The sequence below is a fragment of the Pelodiscus sinensis genome, chromosome 2, assembly GCF_049634645.1.
Source record: "Pelodiscus sinensis isolate JC-2024 chromosome 2, ASM4963464v1, whole genome shotgun sequence".
Classification (NCBI taxonomy): domain Eukaryota; kingdom Metazoa; phylum Chordata; order Testudines; family Trionychidae; genus Pelodiscus; species Pelodiscus sinensis.
Genome location: NC_134712.1, coordinates 32,821,877 through 32,840,621, shown reverse-complemented (window position 1 = coordinate 32,840,621; position 18,745 = coordinate 32,821,877). Strand labels below are relative to the sequence as shown.

At 39.2% G+C, this 18,745-nt stretch overlaps 1 protein-coding gene across 4 annotated transcripts in view; it reads left to right on the top strand.

The window, feature by feature from the left end:
• RIMS2 (regulating synaptic membrane exocytosis 2) overlaps nt 1–16,330 on the top strand; it is a 517,795-nt gene extending 501,465 nt beyond the window's left edge. The window contains exons 23-27 of one of the 4 annotated variants that reach the window (XM_075920242.1): nt 9,244–9,385; nt 10,014–10,126; nt 10,937–11,038; nt 11,955–12,094; nt 13,165–16,330. In XM_075920242.1, coding sequence (XP_075776357.1) covers nt 9,244–9,385; nt 10,014–10,126; nt 10,937–11,038; nt 11,955–12,094; nt 13,165–13,383 — 716 coding nt within the window. In that variant the 3' untranslated portion in view covers nt 13,384–16,330. The remainder of the gene's footprint in view (nt 1–9,243; nt 9,386–10,013; nt 10,127–10,936; nt 11,039–11,954; nt 12,095–13,164) is intronic. The other 3 variants (XM_075920239.1, XM_075920241.1, XM_075920238.1) reach the window with 3 other exon arrangements.
• The last annotated feature ends 2,415 nt before the right edge of the window (nt 16,331–18,745 follow it).

Here is an 18,745-nt window from a genome sequence, read left to right as displayed (position 1 = left end):
TAGTTCGAACTAGTGGGGTAGTGTAGACATACCCGTAGAGACATGGTATTGTGGTATTAGTGTATTATGTTAAACTGCAGCTTGGCAAAGCTAGATATACTGAAGCAGCAAAGCTCTCAGTTGCCCTAGACCTTGCTCGTCGGTACCCAGCATTATTTGCTTTTTTTTTTAACTCTGTTCTGGTTGGCTCCATCATTTGGACAAAATTGGAGGTGATTTAAAGCAGCTTGCACTGCTGTCCCTACACTCAAGTGGACTTAACCTAATATATTCAGATACTGTGATGATAAGTGTGACATAAATGTTTATTTAGATAGATCTTCTTTAAAAGAAATACTGACATAGCTTGAGCAGAACTAAAAATTTGACTGAAACATAAAACTTGCATATGCTGGGACCCAAGTCTACCAAGAAAACAAAGGGGCTACGTCTAGACTGCATCCCTTTTTCGTAAAAGGGATGCAAATTAGATGTATCGCAATTGCTAATGAAGTGGGGATTTAAATCTTCCCCACTTCATTAGCATAAAAATGGCTGCCCCCTTTTTTTGGCACAGAGCTTTGCTGGAAAAAAGCGCCAGTCTAGACGCGGATCTTTCGGAAAAGAGTGAGATAAATAGAAAAGAACATAAACACTGTCAAATCAAACCTGGTGGAATGAGGAAAATATGTGGGACACAATCATACTGGGCTATAAAATATATAGAAAGGATAGAGCAGGCCGGCTGGGTGGCGGAGTGGCACTGTATGTGAAAGATAATGTAGAATCAAACGAAATAAAAATATTAAGTGAATCAACATGTTCAATAGAATCTCTATGGATAGTAATTCCATGCTCCAATAATAAGAAATTAGCAGTAGGGATATATTACCGACCACCTGACCAGGACAGCGATACTGACATTGAAATGCTAAGGGAGATTAGAGAGGCTACCAAAATAAAGAACTCTGTAATAATGGGGGATTTCAATTACCCCCATATTGACTGGATCCATGTCACCTCAGGAAGAGAAGCGGAGATAAAATTTCTCAATGGCTTAAATGACTGCTTCTTGAAGCAGCTGGTACAGGAACCCACAAGGGGAGAGGCAATTCTCGATTTAATCCTGAGTGGAGTGCAGGATCAGGTCCAGGATATAACCGTTACAGGACCGCTTGGGAATAGTGACCATAATATAATAACATTCAACATTCCTGTGGTGGGAAGAACACCTCAGCAGTCCAGCACCCTGACATTTAATTTCAAAAAGGGGAATTACACAAAAATGAGGAGGTTTGTTAAACAGGAATTAAAAGGCACAGTGACTAGAGCCAAATCCCTGAAAGCTGCATGGAAACTTTTTAAAGACACCATAATAGAGGCCCAACTTAAATGTATACCCCAAATTAAAAAGCATAGCAAGAGACCTAAAAAAGAGTCACTGGGGCTTAACCACCATGTAAAAGAAGCAGTGAGGGACAAAAAGGTATCTTTTCAGAAGTGGAAGTCCAATCCTAGTGAAATAAATAGAAAAGAACATAAACACTGTCAAATCAAGTGTAAAAATGTAGTAAGAAAAGCAAAAAAAATTTTGAGGAACAGCTAGCCAAAAACTCAAAAAGAAATAACAAAATGTTTTTAAGTACATTAGAAGCAGGAAGCCTGCTAAAAAACCTGTGGGTCCCCTAGATGATTGAGCTATAAAAGGAGCAATCAAGGACGATAAAGCCATTGCAGAGAAACTAAATGATTTCTTTGCTTCAGTCTTCACAACTGAGGACGTTGGGGAGATTCCTGAATCTGCACCATCCTTTGTGGGTGATGAATCTGAGGAACTGTCCGGGATTGAAGTGTCATGAGAGGAGGTTTTGGAACAAATAGAAAAACTTAATGTTAACAAATCTCCGGGACCGGATGGCATTCATCCAAGGGTTCTAAAAGAACTAAAATGGGAAATTGCTGAGCTGTTATCTGTGGTTTGTAACCTATCCTTTAAATCGGCTTCCGTACCTAATGACTGGAAGGTAGCCAACGTGACTCCAATATTTAAAAATGGCTGTAGAGGTGATCCTGGCAATTACAGACTGGTAAGTCTAACTTCAGTTCCGGGCAAATTAGTCGAAAGAATAGTAAAGAATAAAATTGTGACGCATGTAGAAGAACATAATTTGTTGGACAAAAGTCAACATGGTTTCTGTAAGGGGAAATCCTGTCTTACTAATCTGTTAGGGTATGTCTACACTACAAGGTTAATTCGAACTAACGGACGTTAGTTCGAATTAAGTTTGATAGGCGCTACACTAGTGCTCCACTAGTTCGAACTTAATTCGAACTAGCGGAGCGCTTAGTTCGAACTAGGTAAACCTCATTGTACGAGGACTAAGCCTAGTTTGAACTTACTAGTTTGAATTAAGGGGTGTGTAGCCCCTTAATTCGAACTAGTGGGAGGCTAGCCCTCCCCAGCTTTCCCTGGTGGCCACTCTGGCCAACACCAGGGAAACTCTATTGCCCCCCTCTCGGCCCCGGCCCCCTTAAAGGGGCACGGGCTGGCTACGATGCCCGTGCCAGGTGCAAGCCTGCCAGCACCCAGCCAGCAGACCCTGCACCTGGCACGGCTCGAGCCAGCCACCCGATGCCCCCCCCCTTTTCCAGGACCAGGCTGGCGGCTCCCGGGAGCATGCCCAGGACCGCAAGAGGCGGGCACCCGCCTGGTCCAGTGCAGACATCGTGGACCTCGTCTACGACCTCTGTACTAGGCACAGGAAAGTGGCCGTCTAGGGCAGGAGAGCTGCCAGCCTGGCCACCCAGGAGCAGGTTTGCCTGAAAATCAAGGTGGTCCACTGAGACCCCCGACCCTGAGCCCTGAGCTTATAATGGCCGTACTGGGTCAGACCAAAGGTCCAACTAGCCCAGTAGCCTGTCTGCCGACAGCGGCCAACCCTAGGGACCCTGGAGGGGATGGACCAAAGACAGTGACCAAGCCATTTGTCTCGTGCCATCCCTCTCCAGCCTTCCACAAACTTCGGGTAGGGACACCACTCCTACCCCCTGGCTAATACCACTCCATGGACCCAACCTCCATGACTTGATGTCACTTCTCTTTAAACTCTGTTCTAGTTCTAGCCTTCACAGCCTCCTGCAGCAAGAAGTTCCACAGGTTGACTATTTGCTTTGTGAAGAAGAACTTTCTGTTATTAGTTTGAAGCCTGCTACCCATTCCTTTCCTTTGGTGTCCTCTAGTCCTTCTATTATGGGAACTAATGAAGAACTTTTCTGTATGCACACTCTCCACCCCACTCATGCTTTTATAGACCTCTATCCTATCCCCCCTCAGTCTCCTCTTTTCTAAACTGAAAAGTCCCAGTCTCTTTAGCCTATCTTCATATGGGACCTGTTCCAAACCTCTGATCATTTTAGTTGCCCTCCCCTCTCCCAGCCTCTATCTTCCCCTCTCCCACCTCCTTTTCCCAGTCTCCCCGAGTTTTGTTCAATAAAGAGAGATTCTATTTTTGACCACAGATTCTTTATTTTGTACATCAGGAAGGGGGGCTAGGGAAGGGTAAGTGGAAGGAGGTAAGGGAGGAATGGGGTACGAGCCCCCGATGGGGAGGACTGGGCTGGCTCTGTGGGCTTCTGGGGGTGGAAGCTCTCCTGCAGCCCCCCAATTGCCCCCTCTCCTCAGATGGCAGCCTGCGGCAAGTGCAGCCGGTCTGATGGCCGAGTGCTGTGATGTGCCCAGTGTGGGCACTCAGGGCACTCCAAGACAGGACTGCTTTGCAAGCAGGGCACCCCTGAGAACTGTCTGTCCAGGGTGGGGGTCGGGTCCCTTTAAGCACAGCCCTCGGCTAGCCTGAGGCAGCAGCTCCACGCACTAAGTCCTCATCTGATGCCCTGCCGGCACTGCTTCCGGCCATTCTTAACCCCGGTTCAGGGTCCACTCAATGTGGACATGCTAGTTCGAATTAGCAAAACGCTAATTCAAACTAGTTTTTTAGTCTGGATCCGTTAGTTCGAATTAGCTTAGTTCGAACTAACTAATTCGATCCGTTAGTTCGAATTAGCGCTGTAGTATAGACATACCCTTAGAGTTCTTTGAAGGGGTTAACAAACATGCGGACAAGGGGGATCCAGTAGATATAGTATACTTAGATTTTCAGAAAGCCTTTGACAAGGTCTCTCACCAAAGGCTCTTGCGTAAATTACATGGCCATGGGATATGAGGGAAGGTCCTTTCTTGGATTGAGAACTGGTTAAAAGACAGGAAACAAAGGGTAGGAATAAATGGTAAATTTTCAGAGTGGAGAGGGGTAACTAGTGGTGTACCCCAAGTGTCAGTCCTAGGACCAATCCTTTTCAACTTATTCATAAATGATCTGGAGAAAGGGGTAAGCAGTGAGGTAGTAAAGTTTGCAAATGATACAAAACTGTTTAGGATAGTCAAGACAGAAGCAGACTGTGAGGGACTCCAAAAAGATCTCACAAAACTTAGTGATTGGGCAACAAAATGGCAAATGAAATTTAATGTGGATAAGTGTAATGCACATCAGGAAAAATAACCCCAACTATACGTACAGTATGATGGGGGCTAATTTGGCTACGACAAATCAGGAAAGAGATCTTGGAGTTATCGTGGACAGTTCTCTGAAAACTTCCACGCAGTGTGCAGCGGCGGTCAAAAAGGCAAATAGGATGCTAGGAATTATTAGGAAAGGGATAGAAAATAAGACACAGAATATCTTTCTGCCCCTGTATAAAACTATGGTACGCCCACATCTTGAATACTGTGTACAGATGTGGTCTCCTCACCTCAAAAAAGATATTTTGGCCTTGGAAAGGCTTCAGAAAAGGGCAACTAAAATGATTAGGGGTTTGGAACGGGTCCCATATGAGGAGAGGTTAAAGTGACTGGGACTTTTCAGTTTAGAAAAGAGGAGACTGAGGGGGGATATGATAGAGGTTTATAAAATCATGAGTGGTGTGGAGAGGGCCGATAAAGAAAAGTTATTTATTAGTTCCCTAAATAGAAGAACTAGAGGACACTAAATGAAATTAATGGGGAGCAGGTTTAAAACTAATAAAAGAAAGTTCTTCACACAGTGTGTAGTCAACCTGTGGAACTCCTTGCCAGAGGAGGCTATGAAGGCTAGGACTATAATAGAGTTTAAAGAGAATCTAGATAATTTCATGGAGGTTAGGTCCATAAAAGGCTATTAGCCAGGTGATAAAATGGTGTCCTTGGCCTCTGTCTGTCAGAGGCTGGAGAGGGACGGCAGGAGACAAATCGCTTGATCATTGTCTTCGGTCCACCCTCTCTGGGGCACCTGGTGTTGGCCACTGTCGGTAGACAGGATACTGGGCTAGATGGACCTTTGGTCTGACCCAGTACGGCCGTTCTTATGTTCTTATGTTCACCCTCTGTTAAAACTTATTTAAACATACTCTCTACATTGCTCAAAAATGTTACACAGATCCTGTGTATAAAGATCCTTTGTAATTCTAACAATAAACAAGAGTTGGGTAGTGACTAGTTTTATTATGTTTATAGCATGTTTCAAATGTATACTTTTCTAATATGTGTTATAGTAATAAAACAGCAAAACAAATAAATTTTTAAAAGACAGGATTTCTCCTAAATATAAACAACATTTATAATTTATAGAAGTATATTCTACCCAGACACTACAGAATTCCTGTTAACATTAATGTGCCCATGAAAAGACCATTATTTCCTAAAATGTATTTGATTCATATAGCAGCATAACCCAGAAATGCAATGATCTTAGTAAATTTGACATAGTCTATCTCTAAGCATGATCAGCTTTTGACTCTCGAACGGGCAAAATTAAAGTCTGGAAGCTGAATAGTTTGAGTGATGGGGATATATTTCTACGTCTCTAATCCTTTTATAGATTGTATATAAAGTAAGAATTTTATTCAACAAAATTACTTGCTCTGATTTTTTAGAAATTTTAGTAGTTTGGAGTGGACATGATTCACCACTGCTTTGTACTTTGTGTATCCTGTACATGGTGCAACGTGGATACAAAATGGTACCATTCTAAAATGGTAGCATTTTAAATGCACTCTGCACAGGCGTAGATGACTACACAAAGTACAAAGTAGTTGTGAATCAGGCCCATGGTGTATGAGGTTTGAGAACATCAGTCTGAATTTGGAAAATTGCCAAGGAGAGTTGCTGTGAGGAGTTGTACTGCCTGTTCATATCTTATTATCAGGAACGGTACATTTGTAAAGAAAAATAGATTAGGATAATTTAATAAACCTACATCTGCCATCATTTGACAGAAAAAGAACAGAAATAAGCTCCTTCTTGGGTTCTAGTGCATGAACCACTCAGTACTGTAACAATATCAATAAGTGAGCCATAGCTGGGTTTAAGTGTTTAGGAGTAAGTTAAAAACAAAAGATCAGACATTGTGAGTCTATTTAGTCACTGTCAGGCTTATGTGTCTCAAGAGAACATTTCCTCAGTGGTTTTATAAACCAGCATATTCCCAAATCAGCAGACATATTGTAATTTACCTTGCTGCTGAGTGATGAATTGAGGTTTACTTCTTATAGCTGTGGGCAAAAATTTCAGAAAGTGTTCCATCATAACTGTTATGAGTATATCCTTGTTTCATTATGGCTGAATAAGCCACTGAAGATTTAGCACAAATTGCTTTTTTTGTAATTGATATTTGTGTCTTAATGTTAGAAATACTTTTTCTGTACAACTATAAAATGGAATTCTTGGTTGGTAAACCGTTCTACTTCGATTTTTCTTAGATAAATGCTAATCACATGAAATATGAATTATCCCTATTGTGAGTTTTATATTTGTTGTATCTTACAGTGAGTCACTTAACAACAGTATCAGAGAAATGATGAAATAGTAAGGGTTGAATTATGAAAGTAATAAGGAGCAAGACTGAGGAATATATTCTCCTTATGGGTGCAGAGGTATAACTTTCACTAATGCCAATGCAAATACAAGTGTGTACTGATAGGAAAAAAGAAAAAGAAGCTGCTCAGAAATAACCAGGGGATAGGGTTGTCAGGTGTCTGGTTTTGAACCAGACAGTCCAGTATTTGAGCTTTCTGTTCGGGAAACAAACTGAGAAAATATAAATGTCCGGTATTTTCTAAATAAGATGTAATGTAGATTGTGATGTAATGTCAAGTGTGTTCGGTATTTTTGTTTAAACCATCTGGCAACCCTACCAGGGGAAAAAAAGGTGTGATGTTGTGCAGTTAAAAAGGCAGGCAGTCTCTTTTGAGACCATAAAACAATTCTCAATTGACTTCTATTGAGCACTTACTAGTGACTCCTTACACAGCTTTCTCTCAACCCCATTCAAAGGCTGGGGATGATGGTCTTTAGAGTTATTCCAGAATCAGAGGTGATACATAAATATACAGTTTTAGTTAGCTTTGGTCTGGCAACTTGCATGCATCAGCAATGATTTTTCTCCAACTCATCCATTATTCTGGCTTCTGATCTGAACTGAGTCACTTGTTTCAGATAAAATGAATATGGGCAAAGAACACTATTTTAATATGAGAAACCACAGTAGCAACTCCGAGCAGCTGGTGAAACCAGGTGCACATGTTCTAAGCTTTGAGCAGCTGTTGCTCTGCAGATTCTTATATCTCTGCCATCATTTTACAAGTAAATCAAGTTGCAACATATGTGTTCATTCTTAATGTAAGTTTTGTTGAAGAATCAAGGCATATAGGTTTAGAATGTCACTCCTCCTTACATGATTAAGAACAGCTAAGGATACAACCCTATCCCCTGATACAAATGGCCATTCCGAAGTGACCTTGTAGAATCATGCATGGTGAAAGTGTTCTGTCATGTTTGCTTTAGAGAGTACAACAATGCTGAATTGGGAAAGATCAACAATTCAGTATAAGCAGAATGAAAACTAACAATGAATGGTGCAAATAACATTTTTAAAGAAGTGTAATATCACAAGTCCTTTAATGTAAAGAGTATGAGGCTTCCAATATTGTGAACTTTTTATATGGCCTCCTCTTTAAGGCAATGTACAATAAATACATAAATGCTTATTTGGCCAGGTAGTTGTAAGAATATTCTTTTCTTTGTGTCATAGTAACTGGATTTTAGATCAATTATGGACCAATGTTGGAAGTCGACTGTCAACTTACATTAGTTTAATCTAAATAATAAAACCAGTAGGCATTTGGAAGAGTACAAGCAGATATAAATGAAATTGTCACCCTTTGTCCTTCATTTTTCAGATCTAATACAAAGCTCTTAGCTTCTTGTATTTATGTTTATTGATATTGATGGATTGTAATTAGTTTTGATGTAGCAATAACTGATTTTGCTTTATTGGATGTTACATTCACATGAGTGGCCAACATTTTGCAGCAAAGTTAATCATCCTATTATTCATCAGATCACTGTAGTGATTAAAAGTGAAGGCTTTGGGAAGTATACAGGCTGAAATAAGCTATTTATCCATAGAACAGGGCCAAGCAACTGGAATTTAAGCTTCCCTACACCATTTGTTGTGATTAAAGATACCATAGCACCTCAGACACAATCAGGAATGACCACCTCTCATCATGAAAGAGAGAAGTTCAGTCTCTATGCTGCTTTAGTACTTAGCTTTTTTGTCAAGACTATCAAAAAGTCTGGCACCTGGAGACTAGATCATAATCCTGAATGTCAGAGCACTACATCCAAATTCTACACCATTCATTATGTCTTCTCTGTCTCAGTTTCTAAAATTAAGAGAGAACATACATAAATATTGGTGTCTACTTTTAGGTATAGAGATAGAATTCTCAAATTACTGTGTGTAAAAGTAAGCACAAGCTGTATTTCTTCTGCAATACATACATAAAATTAACTAACTAAAAATAATAGGAAAGCAAAAGCAGAGATCTGACAGAGGGATTGTACTTTGTTGTTCACCATCCTAGTAGATATCTACAATTTCATGTAGCAAATGATGACCAAGTGCTTTTCAACCTGAATAGGAACATTTCTGAAATAGCTTCATAATATTGACATTTCAATGGAATTGGTGCTACAATATTACATAGTTTCATTTTGTCAAAGTGTCTGGTGCTCAAATATATGCACATGATCTTTAAAAAGATTTGTTATATATTTGTTTATTCCTATGTGGCATCTTTCTGTAATGTTTATTGTCTATATTACTGCCCTCTGAGTACCTCTATTTATTATAGTGAGATGCCACTATGTATTCTGGTCTGTTTTCACAGAAGCGGGTGGTAAGAAGTTACGGAGCACTGTCCAGAGAAGCACAGAAACTGGGCTGGCTGTGGAAATGAGAAACTGGATGACACGTCAGGCCAGCCGGGAATCCACAGATGGCAGTATGAACAGCTACAGTTCTGAGGGAAAGTGAGTAAGATTTACTGTTTAGACTGTTCTTGTATTATGTATCTCTGCAAAACTAGTTCTATAAAAAAAATGAATTGAATCGAAGAGTCCATACTCTGGGCAGAACTTCACTTTAAATTAGTTTGCTTGAGGGAGATTTTCCAAGTAAAAACAATGTCTAAAATGTTCTTCCTGCCTTTTACAGATCATAAATCTCCTATTGCCCATGTGCCCAGTAGTTAATGTCACTTTGCAGAGTTCTCAGTGGGTCTAGGATCAGAGTATACAGGTTGGGAGAGACACAGGTGGGTGTACTAAGTGCATCATTTGTACCTCTTGTAAACTGGTAGAGAATCTGCCATCAGGAGTCTTTCTATTTTGGAAATCTCCTTCAGAGAGGACCTCTAGCATGTTCCTGTAGTCCACAAGTTCTATTATCTGAACTTACCTTTTTCCAAAAAACCCTACTTGTACTGATACAACCTGTAGAAAGTCATCAAGGTGACCTTGTGGGTATTTTTGAGTGGGCATGTGTAAAGATTTGGCCCTGTATTTTTAACTACCTACACCATGCTTTTTCAGAGGGCTCAAGTTAAGGTTGTTAAAGTAGCTTGCAAAGTGGTAATTTAAACTGTTTTGTTTCCTTTAGTTTGATTTTCCCAGGTGTGCGGTTGGCCTCTGATAGCCAATTCAGTGATTTTCTGGATGGACTTGGCCCTGCCCAGCTAGTAGGACGCCAAACTCTGGCAACACCATCTATGGGTAAGAATTCATGTCTTGCAGTAATCAGTGTGATGTAGTAATTTAAGAACAGTACTAGGAGTCAAGAGAGATGAATTCTAATTCTGGCCATGCCATGGATTTTTTGTATGATCTAGAAAAAGTCACTAAGGGCCAAATTTTCAGAAGCGTCTTCTAACTATAGCACCACACTTTCAGATGACATTGGTGATTGTTTTGGAGGCTTGACAGCTCTGAAATCAGCACCTAGGTGACTAAAGTTGTGTATTGAAATATTTAGACATTTAAAACTAGAGACCTGGTTTTGAAAATTTGGTCTTTAATATTCCTGTACTTAAGTTTCCCATCTATGAAATGGAGATATTACGTACCCACTACTATGAGCAGTTGAAGATTGTCAAGTGAAAAGTGCTATTTAAGTGTAAGCAATTGCAGTTATTGTTCATATAATCTTTAAATGTACAAACATCTTTTGATGCATATTTCTTTTTAACTATAAACATGACAGAAATAGTTTGCAAAAATTTTACAAATGTATTTTAATGGCTCTTAGCTCACTGAAATGTATGTAAAGGGAAAAATAAATTTAATTTAGATTAGGGGAGAAACCAAGATGAGGATATTTTCTGTAATGGGTTTTGTACTGTGAGACCTCAAATAGCAGTGGGAAAAAAAGCTTTAAAACATATCTGTTATAGTTAATTCCTTATTTACTTTGTTGTTGTTATGTGAATGAAGTAAGCTGTCACACATTAATTCCATAAAATATCACTTGTTTAGATATGATCTAATATTTTTTAATTGCAATGTCTCAAAATTTTCCTCTCCCAGGTGATATTCAGATAGGAATGATGGACAAAAAAGGACAGTTGGAGGTAGAAATAATACGAGCCCGTGGCCTTGTTGTAAAACCAGGTTCAAAGACACTGCCAGGTAAGAAAAGAAGAATATAGCTATGTGAATAGAAGTAAGTGCTGTCTGCAGCAAAATTTCTGAGGTTTTACTGTTCAAGTGAAATCTATTAACAGATTGCTAATAGCACCGGGCTATAGCATTCACTGTAAAATGAAAAGTAAAAATGTGCGGCCCTCATATAAAAGCCTACATGTAAAGATTCGGTTTGAACCCCAACTTCAGGAGAAAATGTTAACTGCAAAAGTGTTTGGTGGTGCTGCCACTAAAGGACTAAATCTGTTTTTATAATAGCAAATGTCTCCTTGGCTACGTATGGGGCAGGGAAATGAAGCATGTATTGAAGATGTGACACAAGTTATTTAATAGAGAGGAGGAAGTTAACAAAATTCTCAAAACAGATACACCTCCTAGAAAGCAGAGTGGAACCTGATGTTTATTTTCTTCTCTTTTTACAGTATATTGTCCTACTGTTTTAATGTACAGTGTTGAATGAAGGGGACAATACAATGACACATTTAGCAAGTTTTTCTACCAAAGTAGAAGTTAGTTCAGAATCTTTCTCTCCTCAGCTTTTTGTGTCACAGATTATGTGAAAGCATAAACAATTTGCAGTTTGATCCAAAGCCCACAGAAGTCCATGTCTTTTTATTTACTGGTACTTAACAGGCTTTGCATCAGATCATAATTTTGTGGCACATGCTGTGCATTGGAGAAAATTTTGAAATATAGAGAAGATTTGTTATCTGTTATACATGAATATGTTACATAAGAATAAAGGTTCATAATTATTTAATGCTGTATTCAGGGACTTGTTTAATTGAGATATTTGTCTATTAAATAACAGGACTCAGCAAATGGTGATGGAATGTTACAGCTAGCTTGCAAAATTGGATTAGCTTTTTGCTTACTCTTATTCATTTTCTTCCCCTCTTAGCACCATATGTAAAGGTGTATCTATTAGAAAATGGAGCCTGCATAGCCAAAAAGAAAACAAAGGTAGCAAGAAAAACACTGGAACCTCTTTATCAGCAGCTTTTGTCATTTGAAGAAAGCCCCCAAGGCAAGGTTTTACAGGTAATTTACATCAATATTCTTATCTACCTGAAAATGTTTCACTTGTACAATTCTTACTGAATGAGGCCAAGACTTCCTTCCACACCTTCTTGTACAAGTCCTGTTACTTCAAAGCCTTGCTGAGCAGATATGTTCTATTGGTGGCAACCAATAAGTGGTGCTGCACAAACATTGATCAAGAAATATAGGTGAATGAGGCCTCTTCTACACTAACCTTCCCACCCCCAACAATATACCCTACACAACTTCAGCTACACAAATAACATAGTTGAAGTCGACATACTTATAACGGTGTCTTCCACACGGTAAGGTCGGTGGGGGTTGTTCTCCCATTCACTCCAGCTACTCTTCTCGTCCTGGTGGAGTACTGGAGTTGACGGCAGAGCACTCAGAGATTGATTCATTGCATCTAAGCGGACACAATAAATCAACCGCCAGTACATCAGTTGCTACAAAATTAATCCACTGCATGGTGGAGAGAAGACCTGACAGCAGGCACAAGAATGGATTTAACTGTCAGGCTGCAACTTTATTAAACTTAGTCCCTGGGTGGGATATTATCTTCCCCATCTCCCTGTACTAGGCCTTTATCTGGGTCAAGTGCAGGGTTTACAGGGCTTCTCTCAGATAGTCCATAACACACGGTCAACTTTTCGCTGCTTACCCCTATGATTCAGCTCACTGAAGAGGAGGGGTCTAGCCCTGGGAATATTCCCTCTTACATTCCAAAGCTGTCCAGCACTTTGTAAATTCAGTCAAGCCTCCAACCCATTAAACTATGTGGGTGGCATAAGTTCAACCATATTTTGCTTGTAATAAATATATGTGCTTAATTTTACACTGGATCTCAATATTTTAGCTCTTATATTTCATGATTAAATGGGTTAATAGCCCAGAGGACTCCTCTGGTTGTACCACTCTAGCGGAATCAGGGCTAATAGGCTGTCTTTCTTTAGGATTGCTTGTTTGTGAATAAGTAACTGGTTACAGCCAAAGAATTGATTGCATCAGATCACAGTTTTCATATTTGTTGCTGAAACTTCTCTATCTTTTGTTTCCTTTGCCAACAGATAATTGTTTGGGGAGACTATGGACGTATGGATCACAAATCTTTTATGGGAGTGGCACAGATACTTTTAGATGAACTGGACCTGTCAAATATGGTGATTGGATGGTTCAAACTTTTCCCCCCTTCCTCCTTAGTAGATCCAACTTTGGCTCCTCTGACTAGACGAGCTTCCCAGTCATCGCTTGAAAGTTCAACAGGACCCTCTTATGCTCGCTCATAGCAGCTGTGAAACTGTTGTCATAGCAACCAGCGTTACAAAAAATAATTACAGGTCGCAAACCCTGGTAACACTGCATGCTTAATGTTGTGTCTTCTGAGCCTGTTTCTAGGGCTACCAAGCGATCCTGTGTTCTCAGAGGAAGTTGCACACATTGTGCACTAAGGAAGGCCCTCAGGTGAAAGAGTGGAAGTGTAAAGAACTAACAGATTTGGAGTTAAGTGACATTTAATTTTGATCCAATCTGAAGCCATGGATTAAACTAAAAGAGTTAATGTGTTTCATGCAACAAAAGTCCTTTTCAATGGCATATCTATTTTGTTGCTCCCTTTTAACTGCCCCCAAAGCCTAATAATACCACAGAAAAGAAGCTATATCCCTCCTCCATGAAGCCATGTTACAAATCAGTGGAATAGTAGACATCAGAAGAACAACAGAAGAATGTAAGACCATTGAAAAAGAAATGCCAGCTGTCATATGGAGAAGAGACCAGAGAAAACTCTTCGTATTAGAATGCTTTAAAAGTTATTGTGGCAGGCTTCATAACTCCAGCTATTGCTACAGTGAAAGCCCAGATGTGATGGACTCTCTGAAAAATAAAAATTCTTTGGATATACTGTACTGTATTGAAATTAAAGAAACTTTTTTGCATGGACACAGATTTAGCTGAACACTTAAATTATTTTCTTGGGGCTGCAACTTGCAAAAAAAAGAATAAATCAGCCATTTTCAACAATTTATATTATTTTTAAAAGTAAATTTCACTAGTGCATGGTTTTAAAGGGGAGAGAATGCAACAGGGTGATACCGAGACACACCACCTTTTTCATTCTTTAAACCAATCATGATCTGTGTTTTTGCAGACATATATTAAAAATAAAAGATGATAATTTCTAGCTAATATTTACAATTCTGTTTGTGACAAGAAATAAGTATAATACATTAAATTTATTTAATTGTAAAAGGTACAAACCTTGTAAAGTTCGACATTATGTGCAAATTGTACACTTCTTCCTCCTTTCTCTCCTGAATCTTCCTTTCACTCTTTCCCCCCTCTTACTTTCCAGGATGATCCATTATATCCTAGAACTGCTACCTTTTGACATATTACTCTCTTATGCCCCATATTCAGTTCAAGGTTGCAGATGATCTGCATTTTTGAATTCTTGGACAAAAATATTGTTTAAGAGCTTACTTTTTTCAAGCATGTTGAAAAGGATTTTGCAACATGGCTTGGGAGTACATTAAAGTAATTCAGCATGTATTTGATAAAGAAGATATTTGAACTTTTTGCAATTAATTGTACAGTGCATGGTAACTTATTTTCATTTTTTTCTCACCTTCAAATTGAATTCTACAGCAAAATACTGGAGTTACGTGGCCATTGTAAGATGTCATTAATAAATTTTGTTTTCAGTACCAGCATCATTCATTCAAGGATTGAACTATAATTTCTTGAAGGTTTTGGAGAGAGTAAATATGAACCAATTGTTTGATTTTTAGGAACTAAATTTCACCATTTTTTATTTGCACTGAGCCAAACAAATAGCTACATATTTGGAGTCATAGCAGCTAACAAAGGTTATAAAATTCTTCATTATTCTTCTGCTATAAATTTCTGTTTTTCATTGTCTCTATTTGTGATAGCCGAGGTTTAATAAGTGAACATCGGTCTGCATAAAAATATCAAACTTTGATTTGTAATTGCCTTAAAAACAGTAGAACAAGTACAATCAAACAGTTATTTGACAACATCACCACGATTCTAGATGCAAAGTCAACAGATGATGTCTCCAGGCAGCAGGTATTTATTACCATTAGGTGGTGTTGCAAGTCCAGATTTCTCATTCATTTCTCATATAAAGGGAAGGTAACTGGCTAACATTTAATGATAAACTTTCTCTCTTTTTCTGCGTCTTTAAATGCCTTTAATACATACTTATTATTTAATGTTGAAAACTTGCAATAATTATTGAAATATACATTGCATTTAACTTTAAATTAAGGCCATGCACACAGAATTATTCTGATTTTGTTTGAAAATGTATTAATGCTGCCCATTAAAAACTGTCCATGTTTCATAAGAGGGCAAAAGTAACAACAGTATCACTTTATATGCCTTTTAATTTATGTGGTGCAATATGATACACATCAAGAATGTGTCTTGTCATTCTAAGATTATATGATGGAACAATGTTATGCTAATGAACAGACTGGTAAAACTGTTTACTGAAATAATTTAGACACCTGTGTACCAGCAACAAATAAATGCTAAAGACATACAGTCTATGATATTCCCCAGAATTTTTTTAAAGTACAACTGTTTTCCTAATACTATCAGATGCAGTCACACTTTCTTTTATTCATATTCCTATATAAATGATTTCTGATTTTGAAAAGGAAGACATGACCATATGGAAGGATTGTATATACTTGCATTATGCAGTATTTATTTTAAAATTTAATGTATTTTTTTTTAATTTTCAAACATCTGCAATTCTACTTATGGTTTAGTCATGTAAATAGCACTATTCCAGTGATCACTGCTGTCTTGTACATAGTACATTTTAAAAATTAAAGGGAATTACAGTTGGGAGAAAAAGGGCAGATTAGGCCTGTAATGAACACCAACTAATGTAAATCAAGTTCATTCTGGTGATGGTATTCAACACTTTAAATAAAACATTTTCTTTACAGAACTGGTACCAGATGCTTTGTTTTTTTCCTAAGAAGAACCATTCTTTAAAAGAGGTTGTGATCTTCATAACACAGAGAAACAAAATAATGTAGCTTTGAGTTTCAGTACAGCAGTGATGTACATGAAACACCGTTCTTAATACTGCAGCACTCTCGTTGCCAGAAATGGCATTTTTCTTCATTTTCTATTCACTGAGCTGTAATATTATACTGTAAAAAAATTAAGCTTCTAAGGACAACATTTTGTACCACTGCTAAATGCAGTAGAAAACTAGCACAGAGTTGCAGCCTGGGATGAGACAGCACAGGTCAGCCTCACTTGAGTCCCTTCATGGCCTCTCTGCCACACCACAAGCTCTAAGCAGCTGTATGCAGTAGTTTGAAAAAGGAGAGGAGAATGTTGCCAGTGCTTCCTTTTTAGATCTATTGGCAAAGCCCCTAAAAACGGGAAGCTGGATAGCACTGCAGCCTTGAGTCAGCAATAGCAGCCAGGAAGAAGCTCTGAGCGGGGGAAGGGAGGTCTTGCTTGTTCTACCTGGCTCCCTTCACAGTACGAAAGCTGTTTGTGCTTTGACCAAAATAGAAGTGTTCTGTGCTAACAAACTCAGTCCTGTATATGCTACTTTTCACTAATGAATGGTTAAAGGGACTCTCAAAGGAAATCATTACAGACACAATATAGCAGTTAAGAATTTACCCAGCTTTCATGTCGTGAATGCCTTGCAAACTTGTTTAGTGGGATGTGAATGATGTGCTTTACTGGGCACACACTACATAGATACAAATACCAGTGAAATCTTTATGAATTCATACATTGGTTTCCAGGCCGCATCTCTTGAATTGTGAGCACTACATTAAGAATATATATTGTTATGCCGGAGGGTATTGGAAGCTGCCAACAAGGGTGTATGATTTATGGGCAATCAGAGACCTTGCTGAAGCTGACGCATGTGCATACTGCCCTTCCTTCTGACTCAATGGAAAAAGCAATTAGACTCCTTTATTAAATAAGATGGCTGAAATAAAAGAAACCCACATCAGAGGTTACATAGATGGCCTGGGAACTCACTCAAGGAGCATAAGGGGTTTCATTGGGACCTGATTGCAATGCAGGGGGGCTAAGGCATTTCTTGGATTGCAGGTGAGTGTGCCTGTATCTGAAGCAGAATGCCAAGAGAAAGCAAGAGAAACACCTGTGAATGTGACCCTGAGAGAAAGCAGAGAGAGCTGTTTTTGGGCGGAGTGCTGGTGGGAAAGTCAGGGTTAGATTTGTGAGCCAATAAATTATCTCCTGTTGTTAGTGCCTGTGTTTTCAGGGAAACGGGACTTTATATTTCTTCTTTGCAAATAAGCAGGACTGTGTCATGAAACCACCTGACCTGACTATCTTCAATTTCTCCATCTAACAGAAATGCTTGGAAGACCCTGAAGAGTGGCTGTGAGGGGAGGGGGAGGTGCATACAGAGGAGCAGGGACGGGGCATGTGGGGGCACTCCATTTCACAGTTAAAATATTGGTGGAGGTATGGGGCGGCTACCACGTCACCTCCAGCCCTGAATATTGCCTATCCGCTCAGCTTAAAGGGGGCCACAATATGGAACCACTTGTATATATGCTACATGGTCACAGGATTTGATTTTAGTGGGGGTGGTCACTGGTTTGCTCTTTTCCTCTGTGGCCTTTTTCCTTCCCCGTATCCATTTTGCCATTAATTTCAAACAAAACCAACCACATATCACAATCTTAAGCCTAATAATCTAGCCAATGGTGTTGGCATGTGACATTCTCTTCCAAGCAATTGTTAGATTGTGCGAAAAGCACTTTGCAAATGGACAGTGCGATGTAAATGTAAATGTCAGGTTAGTTGTGTGATTAGTCTATAATTAGTATGTGCACTACTGGTTTTCAAATAACTTAAAAATTAAATCAGAGATCATGCTTTATACTCATTCTTGTAGCAATCAGGCAAATTAAGTAGCATAGAAAGAAAAAAATATTAAAGCTAATGTTTCATATAAAGTTTACAGGATACACTTTAAAAAGGAGGCACTACACTCGTGGTCAAGAGTGGGTTTTGGAAAGTTACAAGTATTGGTTCTCACAGTTAATGAGACAAAGAGTGTACATAACCAGCATTGTGCCAGATTAAGGTGGGTGAGTTTTTGAAGTATCAGTGAATAATGTTCTTGAGGACGTCATCCATAGAGGGTATAGCGTCACAGTCTGTGGTGGTAAAGCACATAGGTATATGGGTATGGAGTGCATCCCTTAGTCAGTGTCTTGTGGGTCTTCTATGGAAAGAAATACAGTCTGTCAGGGAAGGATGCGGGTTATGTTCTTGACTGCATCGCGCATCGGTGGTCTCCCTGGCTTGTCTGTGTCCCTTATCGGCAGTCTCATTCACTCGTCCTGGTACTGTCGGTGACCCATGACATGTTCCATGTAGATGTCTCTGAACTACCGGATGACATTGGACACCATCACGCTAATTGTAACTGAGAGAGGGACTCCGATCAATGCTGGTAGTCCTGCTTCCACGAGGAGTAAGAACAGTCGAAAAGGGAGTGTTCTCCCTTCAACTCCCTGCAGTGTGGCAGTGCCAAAAGTTGAGTTAAGGTACTTTGACTTCAGCTAAGCAATTAATTTAGCTGAAGTTGCATATCTTAAT